At 44.4% G+C, this 24,415-nt stretch overlaps 1 protein-coding gene across 1 annotated transcript in view; it reads left to right on the top strand.

The window, feature by feature from the left end:
* The window catches only part of FLT1 (fms related receptor tyrosine kinase 1), a 66,648-nt gene that overhangs the window by 5,393 nt on the left and 36,840 nt on the right, over positions 1–24,415 (top strand). The window contains exons 2-3 of the mRNA XM_073583148.1: positions 19,852–19,948; positions 20,338–20,558. Of these exons, the coding sequence (XP_073439249.1) occupies positions 19,852–19,948; positions 20,338–20,558 (318 nt within the window). The remainder of the gene's footprint in view (positions 1–19,851; positions 19,949–20,337; positions 20,559–24,415) is intronic.

Raw genomic sequence — 24,415 nt, 5'->3', positions numbered from 1 at the left:
CTCTTCTTGTCACAGTCTGTCCCGACTTCTCCTCTGTTCCTGTCTCTCCTACGTAAGTGGACATCCCTATTTTTCCTAATTACCTTAAATAGGCTTTTTCCTGATATCGAAAGGAAATGACTTTCCCATATCCTTAGCTGTGTTCTTCCCAGTCCCCCACCTATAAATAGTCCATCTCCTTCCTCTTACCTGAGTGCATTGCTCTTTGTCCCCTGTGTGTTTCCCCTTTGGTTTCCTCTAGCACTCCATGATACTTTTATGTAATGTCGGGAACTCACCTTCCTCGGTAAAGGAGAAGTAGGAAATCAAACTTCCCACCTACTTTACACTTATCGCTTTGTGGAAACTCCATTTCAGAACTTTCTTGTCTGTTATTTGTGTTGAACATTTCACTCTTTTCATGTTATTCGATCCAAGTAAAAGACTTGTCGATGGGTCCACAATTTCTTCTTGAGTAGTTCTATAGGTTCTGACGTTCAGTTGACCAAGTAGACAAATTTGCTTAGGGTTCGATCCATGAAAGCGGCAAATCTGTGCGGCAATTTCACCCCAAAAGGAGAGCATTCTCCTTTGGGTGAGGTTGCCGCATAGATTTGCCGCTCTAGTGGAAATACACTCTTCATGTAGAATGTGATGGGACCCCCAAGCTTGGGGTTCAAGTCTACCAGTTACTCTATCTGACTGCACACTTGTGAAACCTTGTAGCGGCGCCGGTGCCGACGCTGAGAACGGACTGTGATGTGACTGTAAGTATGCGATATGCATACTTCCAGCCACATTCAGACTAGACATCTCTTTCCTCATTCAATACACTTGTACTTAGTGAGGCAGCACACGTCTATTCGGCAAGTGACCGCATGAGTGGAAATTGCGTACTTGCGGTCATGTGCTCACCTGCTCCCTGCCCAAGCAATGGAGGAGCTGTGAAAATTCACAAGTCTACAATCAATCACATATAATGACTGCAGACTTGAACCCCAAGCCTGGACATCCCCTTTAAGACTGACATTTCCAATGTTCAGTTCACATGTTGTGAGAACTTAGGTCCAACCAAAGTTGGCTCCCATCCAGATACCCTAGTTATGTCCATGGTGTCTTTATTTCTGACTGTGCTTTTGTTTCCAAAGCTGCTGTCTTCACATGAAATCTGGAACTTTATGTTTTTAGTGCAAGCGCTGAGCAGTAGAACAACATAAAATTTATATTCACCCTTTGTACTTTTGCATTAAAGGTTATGGACAACTAAGAAGGCATTTTTGTTCTTGCTTGAATGGATGTATTTTTTGTTAAATTGGGCCTCAAAAATTTTGCACGGTTTGACTTTTATAGTCTGTGTTGCACTGCCCATTGCTGGCTGCAGAATGAGTTAACTATGAATCCGTCAGCGAGTCTGTTATGACAGTAAGCATATAATTCTTATCTTCCTTATCAGCTTCTAACAGCTGATTTTATGACTGCAAATCTCAACTCAACTTTCATACTGATGGATTCTCAGTTAACTCATAATACAGCCAGCAATAGACAATGCAACACAAAGGCTGCAGAAGGCAAACCATGTAAAACTTGTAATGAAACTGAATTCCAATGATATTAGACAAAAAAATACCTGAATTAAAGTAAAAAAAAAAATAAATCTTCTGAATGTATCTACATCTTTTAAGTTACCAATGAATGTCATATTCAAAAGCTTGGTGGAAGTTATCATTGGTCCTATCAACCTAATTTAACATAACAAGATAAGGTTAGCATTGGATTGATCATAAATGGTGCACTTTAGTGAATAAAGCCCCTCATACACCTCAGATAATTGTTGTTGTCCTTCCAGTCCAGCTTTTTCGCCTTGGGAAAACTCCAGACATCTGTTTGCAGTTTTTCTCAGGTAGAACAAAATCATCGGCAGTCTGAAATCGGACATGCCGGATCCTTAAAGGGAGTCCAGCACTCCCAAATTGTATTTTACGTGACTTATACAGTGATGGACGGCACTTAGCCCTTATAAAAACCCTGGTAGTAATGTACCTATAACTAGTACAGCGCCCGAGAAAATAACTTTTAATTTAAGTGAAGGAGCTACGGTTCACCCTGGGTGTGGCCAAGCATTTGGCGTACCGCTACATCTCCTCATTTGCATTTGCCTTCCCCCACTTCTGATTGGTCGCTTCCATTAGTGAGCGTTATCAGAATGCTGCCCGTGTGTGTGTGCATGTGAGCTGACATTGCCTGTCCTCGGCCACGTTCTCTTCCCTGTCTTCTTTCTACTGTCGCTGCTCGCTACACTAAGACACTTGGCAGTGTATTGAGTGGCTTGAGAGAGGAGTTCTCCAAAGCTGCTCTTTGCACTTTTGGGTGTGTTAGTGTAACCACTCAACCACTGAGTGTGCACGCGGTCACGCCCAGGCACTGCGCATGCGCACGCACACCAGCAGCGCGCATATGCACACACACCGGTAGCGCGCATACACACACCGGTAGCATTCAGACAGTGCTCACTCTGGGAAGAGGGCATTGCCAATCAGAAGCAAGGGAAGGTCCCCAATATGCAAATGAGGAGGCGTAACGGTGTACCAAACTGTTGGCTATGCCAAAGGTGAATGGTAGCTCCTTCATTTACGTAAGAATTAAAAGTTATTTTCTCATACTGGTAGCAGGTATGGTTGTTATAGGGACTAAGTCCTCTGCAAAACTGAATAGCCCATTTAAAATTCATTTTTGGGCGGCAGACTCCCTTTAACTCCCCTAATAATCCTCAGTCCAGGGCTCCCATACACATTAGACAGTCAGCGGGTTTGGCCGACATTAGTATAATGTGTATGGGGGACAATATCTGCATTATTACCTGTAACTCAGTAATTACTTAAAATGGGAAATTCCCAGGAACATAATGAGTGTGGGTGATGTTACCAATGATTTCTTGAAATGTTCCCCCTACTTACAGAACCAGGAAACTTGGGGGCGGTTGAAGATGATTTCAGCACATTGCTATAGACCCAGCAAGTAAATGTAGGAGTAATTCTAGTATAGTATGTAATACGGCAATACCAAGAAATGAGGTCTAATAGGAAATATAAAAGCAGAACTAAATGCATATATATATGACAAAACCACAAAGACAATGGAGATGACGCATTAATTTCAGAAATGAGTTCACCTACAGTACCCTTTTTATCAATACACAGAATTTACAAACCGCTGATATGGCCAATATTGAGACTTTGCCCAGGAAAAGTACAAGGAATTTTGCATTAGATGAGTGGGGAATATTATTTATTTTAGAGCAGCATTGATTCCATGGTGCTGTACATGTGAAAAGGGGTTACATACACTGCCCTTGCAGGCTTACGGTCTACAGGGTAATGGGGATGGAGACAGTAGGGTTGGGGGTTGCGGCGGCTCCAGTGGTGGTGAGATGACAGCTCCAGTGGCAGTGAAGTGACAGCTCCAGTGGTGTTGAGGTGACAACTCCGGTGGTGGTAGGGTGACAACTCCGGTGGTGGTGAGGTAACATCTCTGTGGTGTTGAGGTGACAGCTCAGGTAGAGGTGACAGCTACGGTGGAGGAGGTGACAGCTCCTTTGGTGGTGCTGGTGAGGTGACAGCTCCAGTGGTGGTGAGGTGACACCTCCGGTGGTGGTGAGGTGACAGCTCTGGTGGTGGTAAAGTGACAGCTCAGGTGGTGGTGAGGTGACAGCTCTGGTGGTGGTGAGGTGACCACAAGGTAATTGCAGGCTGTAAGCTTTCATGAAGAGATGGATTTTCAAGTTCTATTTGAAATTTGGTGGATAATCGGACATGTTGGGCCACAGAGTTGCAGAGGATGGGGAATACTCAGAAGATGTCTTGGAGGCAATTGGGTGAAGAACATACAAGTGTGGAGGAGAGAAGGAGATCTTGGGAGAACCGGAAAATATTTGTAGGAAGATATCGGGAGATTAGTTTGGAGATATACAGAGGAGACGGCTTTGTAGGTCAATGTTAGTAGTTTAACCTGTATCCATTGTGAAATTTGGAGAAAATGAAAAGATTTGCGAGAGTAGAAGCAGAGAAGTAGTGAGCAGAGAGGTAGATTAGTCATCAATTATCCAAACTTAGAGACAGAAAAGACACTGAAATACAATTGTGGTGGTTCTCTCTGAAGGCTAGTGATCATTTATGTGTCATGATCCATGCTGAATCAGGACTGATATAAAGCACAGATAACCTTTTTTTTTTTCCTAACCTGTGCTTAAGGTTGGTTTTTGCCCCCGTTGGCCATTAGGATTATTGCACTGTGGTGTCGTTTGTTCTAAGTTTGCCGCCGGCGGTGGTGAGCATCATTGCACTCTTGTTTCTTTAGTTAAGTGCACATGATTATAATACAGGTGTGATTGCTGGCTCTGCTATAAAAGAGTCACAGGTGTTGCAATCAGTGTTGGTGATAGTGTTCATTTCAACCATCCTTGGTGGAGGAAGGAGCTGAGAGCGTTCCTTGCAGCACTGTCTTAGCCCTGGTGTGGAAGGCATCATAGGGGATTTCCTTGTAGCTCTGACAGAGCTTGGTAGCAGCGATTCAGGAGGAGAGCTGCATTCTGGTGGTGGACTCTGTTGCCAGGAGCAAGTGCAACAGAGTAAAGCTAAGATATGTGTTTCCCTGTTTGTGTTTTTCCTTAGTGTGTATTAGTACAGCGGTGGGGCCAGTGCCTGCGCCACCCAGCTCCCTAGCAAGGGATAGGTGTAGGGTGTGCTAGGGCGACAGGTTCGTGATTGGCGCCCGGTGCGGAACTGGCATAGGGAACGTTAGGAGCGTTAGGGACACTGACTCAGGGGAGTGCAGGAGGCCTCCACGTACCCTTTCCCTATTGCAGGGCCAACCGTTGTAACTGATTCCCTACCCCTTATCTGGTTGTTTTAGTTACCGGCCTGCGAGCCATGTCACACAGGACAGTATCACATGCCGCGTCTTGTTGTCCTAGTTACCGGCCTGCTGGTCGCGTCACACAGGACGGGTCCACGTGACATTATTGTGGACTATGTAGTGTGTCTATGAAATGCTGACACAGTTCTAAAATTGTCTTTAGTGCATAGGCTTCAGACATATTGGATTTTCATGTTGCTTTCCTCATGTCAGCAGTTAGACCCCCTGTGATCATACAGCTATCGTGATCAGTACTTTGCATAGGTGAGCACTGTTGTTTGCTGGATGACACCCTTAGCGAGATAATACAATGTATGCAGAAAAAAGTATTAAGATATTCAGTTGAATCCTGCCTTTACCGTTAATTAAAGAGGTTTTCCAGCCATAGGCTACAAGTCTGCAGTCACTTTCCATGGATTCTCCAGTGTCGGGAGATTGAATTATTGATTGTATGTATGTCTGGGACTGAACATTATATCCTTGGTGTCATGATTTACTCATGTTCTGCCTGTTTGAAAAGCACAACGAAAAAGTAATATTAGGACTGAAGTCATATCCTCGCCTTAATGATTTCTCAGCGCTAGTTTTTCTGGATCCATTATTTGGTATGTTGCTCATGGCACCTATGCAGTTTAGTAGGTGTAAGATACGGAGCGATTTTCCATGAAAAACCTTTTACCTCCCTTCATTTGAAAAAGCCTAGCCCAAATGTGTTTATTAGATATGAACGGGGTGTAATAGTGATACAATTGCTGTAATGATAACCAAGGAGTCAGTTAATGGAAGGACCAGAATAATTGGTGGAAAACAATGACCCCATTTCTACTTTATCTTGGATCTGGCATGGTGGTGAGAGATGAGCCAGTGATAGATGGTCATCAATCCACAGTATGAGTGAGGAGATTGCCACATAATTATTTAGGACACTGTGATACATGTACATACCAAAGAATACAACATCACACTGTAGTCTGCATTTTTTGGGTACTGTTATATGCGTTGATAGAAGAACATCAAGAAGAAGTAGGCAGAGATGGTGTCTGCTTTTTGGGGTATTCTTCTTTATAAAGGAACTGGTACCTATTACCCTCTGTTGGTAACAACTAGTAGCCAGGACCTACAAGACCAGACAGATCCATAACCAAAGGATCCTTCTCTGGACTTAAGGGTACATAAAGGTGTTGTCTAGTGAAAATGAGTTATCTCATCACCTATCGCCCCAACAGGTCATAGATTACTGATCAGTGGGAATCCCACTGCTAGGACCCGCATTTATCCCCATTGCAAAATAATACAGCAGGTTCGACTCTATTCATTCTCTAAGGAGCTGCCAGAAAAAGCCAAGTGCAGAGCTTGGCAGCCCCATAGGGAATGAATGGGTTGCAGGTCGTACATGCTCACTGCCGCTCCTTTCTAATTGGGATCGACCATCCAGTGTGAGTCCTAGTGGTCAGAACCTCACCGATAAAAAAGTTATTATCACCTATCCTAGGAACGCTTGTTCACGGTTATCTTTCCGTGTAAGTGATGCCAGGTTTGGTACTTCAAGACCCCCATATACATTATTAAAATTAGCCAAAGTTGCTGATAGTGACAGGATCGGCAGACATCCCCGGTTTGTATGGAGGCCTCCCAACTTTCACATATCAAATCATATTGGGGGGAGATAAGGGCTAGTTGGTTTGATATTAAATACCTGACTCTTTAGTTCTTCGAGAGATAGGCTGCTGCCAGATTTGTCTATCTTTCTCCACTCTCCCCGTTGAGCACACAAGGCTGAAGACTCAGATCGAGCATTCAGCCGACAGCCATTGACTATGAATGATCATCTTTCAAAGTTTGGCATTGAGGAGAGCGCTAGGTTGGCACGCCGAGGCTTATAAGCCAAGCAGTGCAGTGCTCCCTGGGAATTTAAATATGCAAATAACCTACTGCAGAGAGGAAGAAGACACAAACTCTAGTGCCACCCATTGGATATAGCAATCCTTAAAGTTGATACTAACCCTTCAAATGGCGTTGCAACATGACTTAAAGGGGGTTTCCACCTTTGTGGCCATTTTTTCTCTTACTTGCATGTAATTGGGGCTAAAAATTATTTAAAAATTGTGCACCATTAGCTTCCTACAGCCGCTGTATTACACTGTCTATTGCCTGCTGCAGAATGAGAGAGCGGGGTCTGCATTATTATCTCTACTTTGTCAGATGTGAAGGGGACAGTGACTATTATGCAGGTATAACAGGTTCTCCTCCTGCTCTTAGCGCAGCTTTCCATACAGAACTACAGTCCGTAAAATGGCTGCTGGTGGAGGCTACAGGAGGCAAATGGTGACAAATTTTTAATGAAACCCAATATCTAAAATTATTTTATGCTGTAATTTCTTGCATTTACATAATGAAAAAAAAGTCCCCAAAGTTGGACAACCCCTTTAAGATAAGAAGCCAAACCAGAAACTTCATTTGCAGATAAAGGGAAGGGTTAACATCCACTTTTAGGATTGCTACTTCCAATAGGTGGCCTTAGACTTCCTGCCCTGTTCCTTTCTGAAGAGGCTGTAGCCATATTCCTAATAATAAGAACTTGGAGATCCGACTTTGTCACCAGCAACATGTACAGTCCATTACTGACCATGGAGATCATTGTGCCGCTGTCAGTCAGTAATGCTGGGGAATCTGATTAAGGCCGGGGTCACACTGCAGCTGAGCGCTCCGGACCGAGTGCCGGCGGAGCTTCAATCATGTTGGAATTCTTCTGACTTTCATGTTGCTTTTCCTCTGTATTTTGTCATCCCATTAAGAGCACATGCGTTCTTGGCCAACCTCAGCAAGTAACATGTAGGCGGGAGATGAGGAGGAATAGCTGTCAGGTGATTACTGCAGATGGTGTATGGTCAGTTTTACTTGAGCACAGGTTTACATGCGCACACTTTAACATGCACACAGCTTGATATGCACACAGTTTTACATGGGCACAACTTGACATGCACACAGTATTACATTCACACAGCTTGACACACAGTTTTATATTTGTGTAAGATATCAAGCAAGAACGCGGGATGCAGTGATGGGTCGCGGGCAGAGCAGGGGTTAACAGGTTTATTTAAAGGGGATATTATTTCACACAGGGAGATAAAAGAGTTAAATGGTATTAAAGGCACAGCACAATAATAACAGTACAAATACACGACAATTTGTGTAACAGGTATATCAGGTAGTCCTGACTCTGCAGATTCTGCTGCGTACTCAATAGTGCCGACAACGGCGGGCACTACGCCTCCTCCTGGAGGTCGCTGTAGACGTTGGTCCATCTTCTGGTGACAGTGGTCGGTCTCCAGCACATTCCACTGCCCCTTGTCCATTCATATATATTATCGTGATTAATTAAAGGCATGGGCCACAGTCCTGTATGGGCCAAAAGTGGCCTCTCTGTTATTTCCACTAGTAAAGTCCGGACCAAAATGTCAGGGCAACTATCTACTGACCCAGTCAGGGCACAAGTATCAGTCTGGTATACAGTCTCTCTTGTGCAGCATGTGCGCAGTATTCACGGTTGCGTAGGGCACAGCACCCAGTACTCTGGCAGTCACTGGACACACCCTGTTTGTCCCGCTCTCCCTGGTCCCTGCTGTTGGTGGCAGGTGACGGCGGATGCTGGTCCGTGTGGCACTGCTCCGTGTGCACGGCTCTGCACTCTCTGGCCTGGCTTTACTCGGCTCTGCACTCTCTTGCTTGGCTTCACACGGCTCTGCGCTCTCTGGCCCGGCTCCACATGGCTCTGCACTCTGTGGCTCGGCTTCACACGGCTCTGCACTCTCTGGCCCAGCTTCACACGGCTCTGCACTCTCTGGCCCGGCTTCACACGGCTCTGCACTCTCTGGCCCGGCTTCACACGGCTCTGCACTCTGTGGCTCGGCTTCACACGGCTCTGCACTCTCTGGCCCGGCTTCACACAGCTCTAAACTCTGCACAGTGGTCCCTGTCTCTGTCTCTCTCATCAGGTGCAACATTGCCTGTCACTGCCCCGGTACATTCTGGCGAGGGAGGGGGAAACCGTGCGCACTCCTCACCACTTTTGTCATGGTCACGTGTGTCTGGACGCAGATGTTTCCGCAAGGCGAACCCATAACACACGTGACCCTGGAAACACCGCCTCCAGTGGGGCGCATTTAAACAATAAAACGTGTAGGTGGATACGCCGCCTCCACCTGGCGAATTTGGGAATTACACGTTATACATAAAATCTGGAAACCCCGCCTCCAGTACGGCGAATTTAAATAATAAGGGGGACCTGGGAAACATCAACAATGGTGGGCCCTGCAATAGGGAATGGGGGACGTGGAGACCTCCTAAGCTCCCCTGAGCCAGTGTCCCTGCACTCCTAACGTTCCCTATGCCGGTTTCGCACCGGGCGCCGCACGCGTACCTCAACGCCCTAGCTCGCCCTGAACCTAAACCCTCACTAGGGAATAGGTCGGTGCGGAGACTAATCCCACCACTGCACTAATAACACACATGAGGGAAAGAGACAATACAGGGGAAACACCACTTAGCTTTGCTCTGTTGCGTACGCTCCTAGCAACAGAGCCCACCACCTGCGTGCATCTTCTCCTCCACCTGGATCCATCACCATAACAGGATCCTTCACCTTAGTGCAGCCTCGGAGCAGAGTCCACCACCAGTTGCAGCTGCTTAGTACCAGAGTCCCAAGGATGAGTTCAGCTTCTGACACGAAGTCAAGCATGCTTGAGTCCAGCTCAGCAGCCAAGTCCCACATGGTGAGTGCCACTCTCCATAGTCGCCACTCCACCAGTCCATGCAGACACTTCCCGCTGACACCATCACTGCGACCCCACCACGCCATGCCAGCCCTTCGTCCAGACACCATAGCTGAAACATGTCCCCCCTGGCTAAGCTGCGCAGGACTCCTCACCAGCTCCATCCTTCCTCCAGGCTCTCCCCCAGAGTGAAAACAATCTCACAATATCACAGGCCGTGATTAAACACCCTTAGCACACCTTTATAGGGTGTAACACCTGATCCATAATTAAGTGAACATTAACCTAAACCTAAGGTGCGATACCATTCCCCACCACCGGGCAACTTAGAATAAACAACACCACGTGTGATAATTCTAATGGCCACCGGGGGCTATCACGACACACTTTGGAACCAAAGGAAAAAAAGTTCACTTAATGCATTTAATACCGCCAGATCCAACACTGGATCATGACAACTTTCCTGCGCGTTGCCCTCCGTTGGCGCTGGACCCTTCCTTTTCATGTGCTTCCTCTTACTAGCCATGCCCTCCTGCATGTGCTTATCCGGGTCTCCCCACCCTCCTGTCACTCCAGGAAGCTCCTTCTCTCTCCTGCTTCCTCCCAGGGACAGGAGACGCAGCCTCTTCAATTCCGGACCCGGCATGCAGGTACCCGCTGTCCAGTCCACTTCCCTACATGTGCACAGCTTCACATGTACACTGTTTACATGGGCACAGCTTGACATGCACACACTTCTACATGGGCACAGCTTGACATGCACACACTTCTACATGGGCACAGCTTGACATGCACACACTTCTACATGGGCACAGCTTGACATGCACACACTTCCCTACATGGGCACAGCTTCACATGTACACAGTTTACATGGGCACAGCTTGACATGCACACACTTCTACATTAGCCACTGTGATTTGGATGTCATGTGAGTATGTGCACTCCACCGCGTCGATGCCAGGAGTGAATTGCATATATCTGGTCAAGTGCCAGCTAGACGTGTGCGACCTGGCTCAATGCAAATGGCACACTTGTAGTCACATGACTGTCCACTGCTGGCACCAGACAATCCTCACAGCGCACAGTGTGAAAGCTGCGAGGATTCACAAGTCTCACAAAGATTGACTGCAGGCTTGTACTCCAAGGCTGGACAACCCCTTTAAATATTTCAGATATGTGTAAACAAGCAATTAGAGGTTTCTGCTTTTATAGGGAGAAATTGTTTGTGTCCTAATTGGCTAACCCTGCTTCAGTGTAGAGTTCACCTCTGACCTGGGTTAGCTTAGCGTGGACCATTTACACCAGATCATTTCATGGTTGTGAGATGAGCTAATTCTTTGCTCTTGTAATTAAACATCCTCTGCTGTTTGTGAGATCCTCGGTGTCAGTCCTGCATGTAATTAATGACAGAACTTTATCAGCAGTAAACAGATTCCTGAACACTTTCTCATGGTCTTATCGGGAGTTTGTGCGCACGACGTCTTTTTCAGGCGTAACCCTCCTGAAAAAGCGCTAAAGAAACAGTAAAGAGAATAGTCATTTTCTCTTTAGATGTAAAAACGACTTGCAAAAGCCACAAAGTGGTTGAATGGAGTGACCTAACCATTCTTTAGGCGGCTTCCGCTATTTTGTACATGCAAGAAGGAAAAAAAACTCCTTAAGAAAAGACCAAGAAGAAGCCAAAAAATATACTTCAGGAAAAACAATGGGGACATTTTCCTTAAGCATTTTCTGCTTGCAAAACTCAGCGAGTACACTGGTGTCTGAAAGACGTCATGTGCGCATATCCTTACAAGATGGTTAGGACACATCAGTTTGAGATTTGCGCCTTGGACATTGGTTTCCATGTTTTGGCCCTTTGTGACATCTTTTCTTGGTATGTTACTGTTTATAGTAGATCATTTAGACTGAGTGCTACTAATGCTTCTACTATCTGCTCTTTTGGAAAATGGTTCATACTTCAGGTAGCTTTCAGAGACTGTAAGGCCGGGGTCAAACAGCCGGCGATTATCTTGGGCCAATTATGCTAATGTCATTGGAATTAAACTATGTTTGATCCGAGCATCACCTTAGCGTGATGCGATCCTCACGCATAAGAGAATCGTATCACAGGTGTGGAGAAGACGGAGAACATAATTTCTCCATCCATCATTCATAGCAGTGAATGGTGCTGCATCTAGGAGAGAGCTTGCAGTATCATTCATGGCAACTCCGCATTGCCATACATTGGCACTGTGCCACTTCTGCCGTGGCCCCTTCAATCAGCTCATCTGTAGTGGTACCAGGAGTCGGACCCTCACTAATCTAATATTGATGACCTGTTATCAGTATAGGTCATTGATATTAAATTCCAGGAGAACCCCCTTAAGAAAGGTTGTTTTGTTTGATCGGTGCAAGCCCATTGTGACTGATCATCACAATAAAGGAATCGCTGCTCTTAGGTGTGGGTTTTATATGTGGATTTCTGCAAATATTTTCTCCAAATTCCACAAGTTCTAATAGATTGCTTCTCAAGACCTATAAATAAGAGAATGTGATCCAGCTCACCCTTGTTGAAGTCGCCAGAAAATCCTCAGCTCGGTTGAAAAACCTCTCCTGCTCGGTGGTAGGGTAGCAATAGGAAAAGGTCAGGATATCCAGATTTTTTTTGGTTAAAAATAAAATAAAAATGTTTTAGTTGAATTGAGTAAAAATGGTACATTCACAGTATTATAGAAAATAATAATGTGAGCTCTTTCTTTTCCTACATGTCTTGGACTGACTCTCAGTCAGGTACGGACTGGGACTGAAATTCAGCCTTGGCATTTGAAATCACACAGGCCCATGCTGTCACTATCCCCAAGCACCATTGGATATATAACTAATATTACACTGGATAGAGAGCAATATTTACTACAAGACCAATATTTCTAACAATACCCGTGGCCTACTAGGTGTCACATGGACCCGTCTTGTGTGACACGACCCGCAGATCGGTAACTGAAACAACAAGACAAGGCACGTGTAACTGTCCTGTGTGACATGACCCGCAGGCCGGTAACTGAAACAGCAAGACACGGGGAAAGGGGCAACAGTGACAACGGTGGGCCCTGCGATAGGGAATGGGGACGTGGAGACCTCCTGCACTCCCCTGAGTCAGTGTCCCTCCACTCCTAACGATCCCTAGGCCGGTTCCGCACCGGGCGCCGATCAGGATACCTGTCACACTAGCACACCCTACACCTATCCCTTGCTAGGGAGCTGGGTGGTGCAGGCACTGGCCCCACCACTGTTCTAATACACACCAGGGAAAAATACAAACAGGGGAAACACCAAAAAGACTTATCTTGCTCTGCTGCAGCACCAGGCAGCAGAGTGCATCACCGGATTAAGTTTTTGCAGTGGCTCGACACCTCAGTGCCAGCTGCCACCTTCACCATCTCACTCTGCTGCGGACACCGGTCAGCCAGAGTTCAACACCAGTTTCAGCAGTGGCTCCAACCTTCAAGCCTGCTGCTAAGTTCACCAGGTTTCTGCAGTGGCTTCACACCTTAGCCAGCTGCTCCCTTCACCGTGGTTGGAATCCGAAAAAGACGCTATCACCAACACCTGCTCATAGACCATGTGACCCCATATAGGAAAAGGGAATGGTCAAATGATCAGGGGCCAAAAACTGCTATAACCCCAGTGACCACCGGGGGCAAAAGGCAAAGCAAAGAAAACATCAAGTGCAATGACCCTAACGGCCACCGGGGGCAAAACTAGAACTAAAACCACACAGTGAGGAAAAAAAAGGTTACTAGTGCTTTTATCTGTCATGATCCAGCATGGATCATGACACAAGGGTAAGTGACGGAGTCAGCAACTTTGTGCTTCATCAAAACTCTCAACATTATGGGTGTCTTGAGAACACTGATTCTGTTAACAATGTAGCAGACAAGGCAGCCCACGACCAGACAGGCCCTTCTGGCATTTGCCAGAATTGCCAGATGGCCAGTCCGGCCCTGCTCTCAGTCCTTACTCATGGATCAATGCGTAAGGACTGAGATTCAGTCCAAAACATGTAGGAAAATCACTCACATTTATTTTTCTATTGATTTCCATTTATAAAAATATTTTGAGTTTTTTTAAATACAAAAAACAGCTGGATATCCCTACTTTTTCTCAAAATCTATGCTTGTTGTGTCTGAGAATCCATTGTTATGTCCAGAAGCCAGGTCCAGGTACATGCCTAATACATCTCATAGAGTAGAACTTTCTACAATGTGCCATCATTTGCTTGCAAAATGCATAACATGCAGAAATCTCACTTTTGTCATGGGGGTTTGCCACAGTGTATGAGTGCAGGAATCCATCCGTGTAGGGAATAATTGTGCATGTGCTCTGTATAAAAGCAGCCTACGCCGTATGTCCTGAATGCGGCTGACCCAATAGGGTACTTTGTAGAAGCCACAGTCACATTTACGCTGTGCACCTTGTGACTGCTGTGAGTTCCCGGGGTTTTCAGCACGGTTCGGGGCTCCAGATGTTCCCTGAACATCTCATTCATGTGAGCGAAGCTCAGCAAATCCACCAGTGCTGTTTTCATTTAGTATTAGGATTTTTTGGCTGCTTTGATCTTGACAAGCCGGCATCACACGCTACCCAGATTCCCTGCTAATCTCTTTCCTAATGGCCAATTATGTGGAGTGGTAACGTGCGCCATGGATGGACACGCTGCAGGAACCGTTCTCATCTGTCTTCTGGAACACTGTATATGTAACGTCAGGATCCCGCAAGCTACAATCCGCAGACTGCATGAAGGACGCGGCTCCAGTGTACAACGCAGCGTTAGATCTCTGTTTATATGAGAGTTCGGGGTCACGTTTCTGACTAGGAATATGGCAGCAGAAGTTACGTCATATTGGGATCATGCCATATTATGTCATCGTACATTTATTTTGCCTTTTAAAAAGCTTCACCAGTCAGCTACGTAACTTGTTGCTTCAAGCGTACTAGTCAAAATTTGTAACAGACCCCACTATCCGGGTGCCATTTATGATATCTCCTATTGTAATGGAGGCCATGGCGTAGGATTGGAGGGCACAATGGTGCTCGCCCTGGGTGCAAAATCCTTAGGGACTAGTAATGAGCGAGCATGCTCGGATAACGAGTTGTCCGAGCATGCTTGGGTGTTATCTGAGTATCTTGTGTGTGCTCGAATAATATGTTCAAGTCCCCACAGGTGCATGATTCATGGCTGTTAGACACATGCCGGGATTACCTGTTTGTTAAAGAATCCCCCGCATGTGTTGTGGCTGTCCAACAGCCACGAACCATGCAACCACAGGGTCTCGAAAATATTATACAAGCACGCCGAAGATACTTGGATAACACCCAAGCATGCACAGATAACACGTTTTCCGAGCACGTTCGCTCATCACTATTAGGGGCTCAAAATTTTGAAAGTAAAAAAAAAGTAAAGTTCTACTGTGTTTATTTCCTTTGCTTCTTTTTTCTTGAAATTTTGCGACACTAAAGCTGGAGTCACACATAGCGACTCACCAGCGATTCCGACAACGATATCAACGTGTCAGGATTGCTGGTGAGTCGCTACATGATCGCTGGTGAGCTGTCAAACAGACAGCTTCACCAGCGATCAGCACAGCGACGCCCAGCGCCCGGCGTCGCTGTGCACGTTAGTTACCAGCGCGCTGATGCAGGGAGCTGGTAACTAAGGTACACATCGGGTATCCAAGGGACGTGCGTCACTTAGATACCCGATGTGTACGTTAGTTACCAGCAGATCGCTTGTCTCCCGCCTGTCACACGCAGCGATGCATGCTGGCCAGCGACAAAAGAAATGTCCAGCGGTTTCCTACAGCGATCAGTGATACCGGCAGGGGAGATCGCTATGTGTGACGGGGCCCTAAGGCTATGTGCACACGCTGCAGATTCACCTGCGGTTTTTTCCTCGCGGAACCGCAGGTAAAACCGCAGGTAAAGTAACCTGCGGTTTGGTCTGCGGTTTTGCCCTGTGGTTTCACACCTCTACTATGTTAAAGTTGTGAAACCGCTGCGGAAACCGCCCAAACAATTGACATGCTGCGGTTTGTAAACCGCAGCAAAACCGCGCGGAAAAAACCGCACCGTCAGCACAGCGTTTTTGAAAACCCATAGGGTTTCATTGTACTGTACTTGGTCTGCGGAACTGCTGCGCTTCCGCATGGCCAAAACCGCTGCGGAAACGCAGCAAAATCCGCACCGTGTGCACATAGCCTAAGAAAGAAGATCCAGGGCCTTGCACATGCCACAGGCTACTGGCTAAGGTGCCCTGATCTCTGAGCAATCGCTACTTTGAACTGTATCAGCGTTAAAATTATGCAAATACAGTCTGATTTAGATGTATGAGAGCAGCTCCACCACTCAAAAGTGGGTTACTGGGTTATGGGGACAGGCAGGATTGCCAACCATTCAGAAATTCTAGGACCATCCGTAAGAATAGGGCACATTTTTGCCCGGTTCGTAAAAAAAAATTAAAATGTTGATGATTTTTTTTTAAGCTGAAAAAAATGTCTACAAATTATTTTGAAGATAATCATCATCATTTTACAGTTAACAGTGGATGAAACTGATGTCTTCATGTCAGAATTATTGGCTGTGGACATGGATCATTTATAATCATAATGATTTATTATGGTTTTCCAATGTGTACGTAAAACATATTGTCTGTCTGTGATTTTTTTTATAAGCTGTCCAGAAAAAATAAAAAGTCAAGTTGACCACCCTGTATGGGGAGGCAATACTTGCCTTGCCATAGGCACTAGCAAACTATGCTATGCCACTTCATGGAGAGGCTTTGGGCCTTGTGAGACAGTAATTTTCCCTGTGCCCCTAATGAAGCTTCACCCTCTGATGATATCGGTACGTATAGAATTTATTCCCATACTAGGGACACTCTAGGTAAATATACAGCAAGATCTTGGTGGGCCAAGTCCATCTGTTTCAACTTCTGATTACTACAGAGAAATGGATTAGGCACACGATGTTTTAATTCATTCATAAGGAAAATGCCTTATAAATCATTTTCCAGTCTTATGCATATTTCTGTGCCACCTTGAGAACAAAAGGATCGGAAACGTTGCACTTAATCTGCTCTTTCCTTCTCTCTCCTATGAGTTGCTGCAGGGGATAGTCAGGGTGCCCCTATACACCTAAATCAGCAGCTTCACCTGACCGTCATCTCTTGTGTATGGTCATCTTAACGCTAATTTTGATGTGGTTTTCTTATAGAACTTCTATAACAACTGTGTGATTATCTAGTAAAGAATTATTGCGAAGTGACTGTTTGTGATTAGGGAAAGGGGCCATGAACTATCCCTGGGACTGGGACCTTAACTATCCCTGCTCTCGAAGACACCTCTAAAGGTGAGGAGGTTTGGGCCACCAGCCTTACTCATTCTCCTGTTGTTCCCTAAGCTCTCCCCTCCCTCTCTTCCTTGAGGCCTGGGACAGAAATGCTAGTGTATAAACACATAAGACAAACAGGGATAACAAAAATCAACTAACATACAAAACACTCACCAAAAGTTGAGAGGTAAATGGGGAAGGATAGGAATGTACCAACCAAATGGAAATAGGACAGTGAGGACAATAAGGAAAGCATACACCCCAAAACAGCACGCAAGTATCTCAATAGCAACAACAATCTCCAATTCAGCACAGCGTCTCCAAGGAGCTAGGAGGCAAAGCTTTCACTGGCAAGAAAAAGAAGGTCTTGCCAGGTTTTATAGGTAGAGGTAATGACCAGATCAGAAGCAGCTGAAATGGAGCTGCATGTTTCTGACCAGCATAGAAAGCGTCTTCAGCACCAAAATGAACCAAATCTATTTAATAAGGGACACAAACACACAGGCTAAATGGAAGATCTGCTATTCACAATACATAGATCCCCCAGGAGAACGTGACATACTCGTGAGAATTGTACTACAACCAAAAGTATATGGTGTTGGGATGGTGTTGTGACTTGTGAAGTCAAAGTTTGACAGAGAGAAGGTCTGTATTAGTAATGAGTAACATTACTCATCTTGTCCTAATACTGTGTTACAGGTCTTTATCTAATCCAAAACTGAGTTTACAATATTGGGACTGCTGATGGTAACAGTCATCAATAGAGTTGAGCGACTTTAGTCGGATCGGGTTTCATGAAACAAAATTTGTTTCAGATGAAACTGGTCTGACTAGGGCAAAAGAAGTCGGAGTTTCGTCCGAAACCCAACCCCAATGCAAGTCAATGGGAAATAAAAGTCGGCATTGAGCGAGTGACATTCATTCACTCAATGCCGACTTTTATTTCCAGTTTCATCTGAAACAAATTTTGTTTCATGAAACCCGATCCGACTAAAGTCGCTCAACTCTAGTCATCAAACTTATCAATAGTTTGGCGTGTCATTTTTTCTTTAGCTATTGTTGTAGATAAGCTCACTCGGCTAGATACAGAGGTAGAAACGGAACACTATCTCTTTAAGAATGTCCTTAGTTTATTAAGTGCAGCATAAACCAAGCTGGAAAAAAGTAAACATGGCCCTCTGGGCAAAACAGCAAAACAAAACACAGTCGTTCTAGCAGGGATCAGCCCGCTCAGGGTCAGCAATGTCCACGGTTCAGGTCCTTTAACACAGGCACAAACACTTTCCTGGAGTGTCCCTCTTCAGACACTGAACACTGCTGACTTTGGAGGCCAGCTACTTTAGCCCCAGAACACACTTGGGATGGAGATAAGGTGGACATCCTCCCACCCACTCTATGGATGTCCACATAAAAGCCAGCCCATTATGCAAATTAGCTTAACCCCTCACTGCACTTAGTGTGCTGGAGGAAATACTCTGGGTTTTATATCACTGACGCCATTAAGTGTAGTGAAACATATGTCCCCTCCAAAACTTTACCAGTGACTTGCAATCTCCATAAACACACTGAGCAAGCAACATGAGCGACCTGAGGAAAAGTGAGTGCAGCTCTCGACAGGAATGATCTATAATATACATAATTCAGGATCAATACAAGAGCAGTAATGCAATATAGAGAAATGTTATGTGTTAAAATGTTGTAGTTAGATCAATCAGCAGAAACTGCAATTTACAGTGGAAATTATAAAAACTCACTAGGACTTGGTTCAATACTGTTCATTATTGTTTCATACGATACACTTATGATTAGGGATTATTTCAAAGTTTGGTTCGGGAACCAGAATTGCGCCCGAACTTGAACCATAACCCCAAACCCTATTGAAAACAATGGGGACCCGAACTTTTGGTCTGGAAAACCCTCTCTCTCGACTTTCCTTGGAACTCTGAACATTGCAACATACTTCTGGAAGAAGTCCGTTTTTGGCGTTTAGCCCCGGAGACTAATAAGTGTGCGGTACGAACCCCGAATTTTTAAGTTCGGGTTCGCTCATCTCTACTTAGGAATCATGACTCTCTGCACTGGGATAAAACGTTTTCTAAACCTACTTTGGCAGCAAAAAATTTAAAAGTTAGCTCACCTGAAAGAAGGTCTGAAGCACGGAAGTTTGTAGTGCCCCATGGAAGAATGTAGAAAAGGAAAAGATACACCAATGACTAAAGACTGTTGTCTGGAAAGACATTGGGACATTATCCTGGTCTGGGAATTGCAACTTTTTTATCCATAAATTAATGTTTTTAACTGAAGAGCTTGAGTTTGGATTTCTTCCTTTTCTATTTTGTACTTTATTCTTCCAATGCCACTAAACTGATGGTAATAATTAAGCTGAACCAAGAGTTTTAAGGCTTTTTTCTATGGTGGGTTAGTTGATGTAGTAGTGTCACTATGAAATGTTGAAATGTCTGTATAGTGATGGTAGCACTTAAAATTTTCAATTTAGTTAGGGATTACCAGATGGTTTCACACTTCCAACATTCACGGTCCAAGTACAAACTACAATGTCCAGATCCACCATTGATCTCCTTACCCCAACCGAATAGGCTCATAGGCTTACGGTAAATGACGCCATTGATTTTGGTTTGGGTCAATGATGCGGAAATATGGAAACCACTCACTCACAGTCAAATCAGATCCGGACTTCAGAACCAGCACCTTCTTCGTGATCTTCTGAATTTAAAACGTTGACCATATTTGCTGCAATCTTATATTTAATACTTTGCTCCTAATAAATCCTTTTCTCAGTATTACGTCCTTTATCTTGCAGGTCACAGTTCTGGCTCCAAGTTAAAAGCGCCTGTTTTAAATATAAAGGGAAAAGAGTTAGTAGTACGAGTCGGCCAGCCATTACATCTTGCATGCAGGTAAGACCGGTTCTGTGATTGGTTTACGGGTAAGGTTTTCCATAGACTATTGTCCCACGGAAACATCCATTATGCCACCACGGTTCGGCGTCAAGGAGTTGCACCAAGATTTATAGTGAAAATCTGACATTACCACAATGCCTCATGATTGACTTCCCTGTTGAAAAAATATTGCAAACACCCAATCATGTCGGAATATTTGCAAGTTTTATAAAGTCACTTGCTTATTTCTTTGCCATTGAGGTGGCCGGTGAGTTGCGGTAATAATCACAGCCGATTTTTTTGTCACGTCGTCCTTCAGGTTCACAAAAAAATTTTTTTTTTTCTAAAATGAAATGCTTATTTGTTTTTTTTTTCTTAACCGTCTGTCGTATCTTTTGTTTTTACAGAGGTGATCAAACGGTTTTCTGGAAATTCCCAGCTGCTTCCAGGAAAGAAAGTAAAAGGTTCCATATAAGCGATAATTCATGCCAAGGAAGCCCCAAGATGGCCTGCAGCAGGAACGTAACACTGCACAAAGCTCAGCTCAGCGACACCGGCTTCTACACCTGTCACTATGAATACTTTACCTCATCCACGAACCCATCTGGTATCTATATATTTATTTCAGGTACATCTCAGCCTCTTGTGTTATTTTTTATATTCTTGGTCTTCATTTTGTTAAAAAAAATGTTAGAGTCACTTGGAAATATGGATTCCTAAGAGGTTAATCCCATCCTATCACCACTTCATTCCTTGTCTGTAGGCCAGATATGGCAACCCAATGCAGAATGAATAGAGCCATAGTGTTCCCAAAAAAAGCAGGGGTGTGACATAGGAGAGAGGGGTCCCAATGGCAACAATCAAAATGGGCCTCACATCAATGGGCTGTTTTTTCTACTCAGGACAAAAGAGTCTGGTGCTTGTTTCCTCCTCCATTTTGTTTCATGACGCTCTGTCCAATTGTCAAAACTCAGCTTTTTTTGGAGAGTGTGTTCTCACAACCTTTTAGTAAGGAGGATGGGACATATCTCTGCCCCCTCTCACCAAGGGCACCATAACAACAGGGTGGTCTGCCTTAGTACTACCCTTGTATATGACCACCCCGGGGCAGACAAAGACAGAAAAGGGCCTCTGTGCAGAACAATATATGAGCCCTTTGCAGTCCAGTAGTTCTTCTAAGACTGAAGCTCCTTGCTGTTTTGGAGCTGGTACCTCTTGGTCCACCCCTGTGACCACCATTATTGTTCAGTTGGTTTTGCAAAAACTCAGAGGATTGCTATATCACTGAATAACTAGTCGTTGACCCTCCTTCAAGAGCCAGATTGATTGAGCTAAATAAACTGATGGAACCAGTCAATATAAAGTAGTTCTAAGGACATTTTATTGTGATTTCAGGTTCAGTTATATTTTGACTAATTTGAATTTTTAATTAATTTTTATGCAAAAATTGTGAAAATAATGTACTATAAAATGCCCGAAACTGTAACGAGTTATTTTGGATAGGATAGGCTACCAACGTTGGTTGTTTAAGGTCAGATCCATGAAGCTCAATGGAGCCGGACTGAGTTCTGTGCATGGATAAACACTGAAAAGGTTGGGACAAAACAGCTGGAGCTCCTCAGCCCCCTCGTTCTGATTTCCTGATTAAGGACGGGTCATCAATGTTTTAGTCTGAGTCTGAGGCCATGTTCACATGTTCAGTATTTGGTCAGTATTTTACATCAATGTTTGTAAGCCAAAACCAAGAATGGAACAATCAGAGGAAAAGTATAATAGAAACATGTCACCACTTCTGCACGTTTCACCCACGCCTGAGGTTGATATTTTTTTTGTATGTCGGCGCATGATCAAAACAGAGCCAGCCTCCTTCATTGTCACAGATGAACATTATACAGGGAAGGAGGCTGACTTTGCCATTGAAAAAAATCAGTCAGCCAGCCCCCTTCACACAGTACTCTGGTCATGTGCCGGTACAGGAAATTATGTCCTGTGTGGCTGTTTCGAATACTGGTTTGGAAGTGAAGTAGCAGAGACCCGGAATCAAGCAGCTATCCAACGATGAGGGCACGTGACCTATGTAAACTAAAATATTAAGTTATATAACTAACAATTCAATTTATATTTAAAACACTTACTGATTAGAAATCCCCTCAATTGTGCGGGACATGATATGCAGAATAGTAAAATCATAGGATTTAGAAGAAAAAAACTCTCAAAATTCCATTCTTTTCACATTTTTTACAAACATGGCATTCCTCCCTTTTCCAAACTATTGTTTCCTTGTTGGCCTGCCGATGTCTAAATTACAGTGCTTGGCTGAACTTTTGTACCCCTGCCTCATCCTCTGGAACTCCCAACTTCCTGTGGGCCAGACAGCCCCTTTGTCAGTCTCTTTGGACCAGGAAGTAACAAACTGGGGAGGATAAGTATGTCAGATGTTATCCAAATGGCTTATATCAACTTAGTACATGCCCAAATTATGATGGACCTAAGGTAAACCTGGATTCAAATATATTCTTGGAAAACAACATTGGCTTCAATGATTTGGCTGTTGGAGTGGAAGGATGCAGATTCTTCACCTCTTCGTGTTTGATGGCGCCAACGGTTCCTGCTGTAATAACATATCTCAAGGTCTTCTGTCTGTATCTGACGGAAATGATACGTTTGTTTATTAGGAGACGCAGGGCAAGAAATGTACCGTCTTATAATACGAGTTCCTTCGACAATACTGTCCTCCTTAGAACTGCAATAGCGTAATGCAGACTGTTGTAGAACAGTTGATAATTTATTGAAAGTTCTGCATTGAAGCCAGAAATGTACGGTAAATTCCCCGTTGGCAGCCATGTGCTTTCACCAAATTACTCACACTGCCGACATGAGCAACTCTCTGAATTACATTAATGCTGATTAGGCCGTTTTGAAAAAGGGAGATTTTTAAACTTGACGATTTTCAGGTCTTTTTATTATTTGAAGTTTTGTGATTTAAAGAGGATCTGTCACCAGGTCAAAAGAGCCCAGTTTTTGTTCTTATTATATTCCCGCCGCTCCCAAGAGTAACCTGTTTTTGGAATTTTAAGTTCCATCATACGGTTCCAGAGATATGGACCTTTTTAGTGAGTAGTATTTTTAAGGGTCTTTACCAAGGAGGCGATGCTCGTAGGAGTCTCTGGGGATGTGTCTGCATTATTACCCTGTGATCCACGCCCCCTTAGAACATAAAAATTAGAAGTAAATGAAAAAGACCATATCTTTGAAACCATATGGCAGATGTATGAAAAAAAAAAACACCGTACTTAGCGGACTAGTGGGAATAAAATAAGAGCCAAAACTGGACACATATGATCTAGAGAAAGGTCCTCTTTAAGTTCCATCATTCCAATAAAATAGCGATCAGCTATCGATCTGGTAACTATATCTGTAGAAGATGACATATTTCTCTTGAATGTAATATATCAATGTTGTAGGGCAGTGAGAGGAATCATTTATGAGGATCATTATGTGTCCCCCAGAATGTGCATAGAAGCATACTGAACTCGCTTGAGAGCATTGTAATTACAGCTGTGGTTACAATGCAAAATAAAAGAGAGTGTGGATTTGATCAAACTATTGGACCAAGTAAGATTTAAGGAAACCTAATGGCAGGCTGTTAGTTTTGGAGAGATCTGCAGGATGGTAGTGGGACGGATCTCTCCCTCCGCTCCAGGCCTTAGGAGTGGTCCATGTTCAAGATTCTCATTTAAACTTTCGGCTAAGGTTTGGGTGTGTGAGTATTGGGTTTTGCAAGCAACAGAGCAAGAGCTCTGTGCAGGCCTGAGAGATGCAGGGAGAGGGACGAAGGCGCTTACCACTCTGAGAATGTGTAGCTGGAAATTTGGCCCGGAGTTCCTCCAGAGGGTGTCGTTTCCACTGGTTATCACAGGAAGGTAGACGAAAAATGGGAAAGATTCCGGCGCAACCATCCAGCGATAAAATGGATATCCATTTTATCGCTGGATAGTTGTACCAGAATCTTTCCATATTTTTCCTCTATCTCTCTGTGCAGGGCTGGCTGTGTGAAACTAAACACACACCAGAGACTTGAGCAAACCATTACGGCACCCACGGATTACACGGTGGTGCAGTCATCCGTGTCCTTGGACTGACATGGATGTTCCAGCTGTGAACCAAAGGATAAAGTTTTGGATCTGTTTGTAAGTTGGAAACTAAAGACATCAAAGTTGAACTTTCTTGGGTTCCTACCTCATTAGCCACTGTCTTACAATGTGTTGACTCTTCCAGAGTGGGACTATCTCTTTGTCGTAGCTCTCTGCTTGTCTAGTAGAAGTGGTCCTAAGCAAGGGTTACCCACTATTACAGTCATATTTCCCAAGAAGGTATTTGAACAGAGGTTGTTTATGATCCTCTAAGACTCACAAGTATGAAAATGCAAGGCTATAATTATGCATTGTGTTGCTTATTAAAAATTTGTACTCCCTGGGCACAAAG

This window comes from Dendrobates tinctorius, unplaced genomic scaffold, assembly GCF_039654945.1.
Source record: "Dendrobates tinctorius isolate UK_male_01 unplaced genomic scaffold, ASM3965494v1 ptg000075l, whole genome shotgun sequence".
NCBI lineage: Eukaryota > Metazoa > Chordata > Amphibia > Anura > Dendrobatidae > Dendrobates > Dendrobates tinctorius.
The sequence above is the reverse complement of the archived record's forward strand: the minus strand, read 5'-3'. Positions and strand labels throughout refer to the sequence as shown.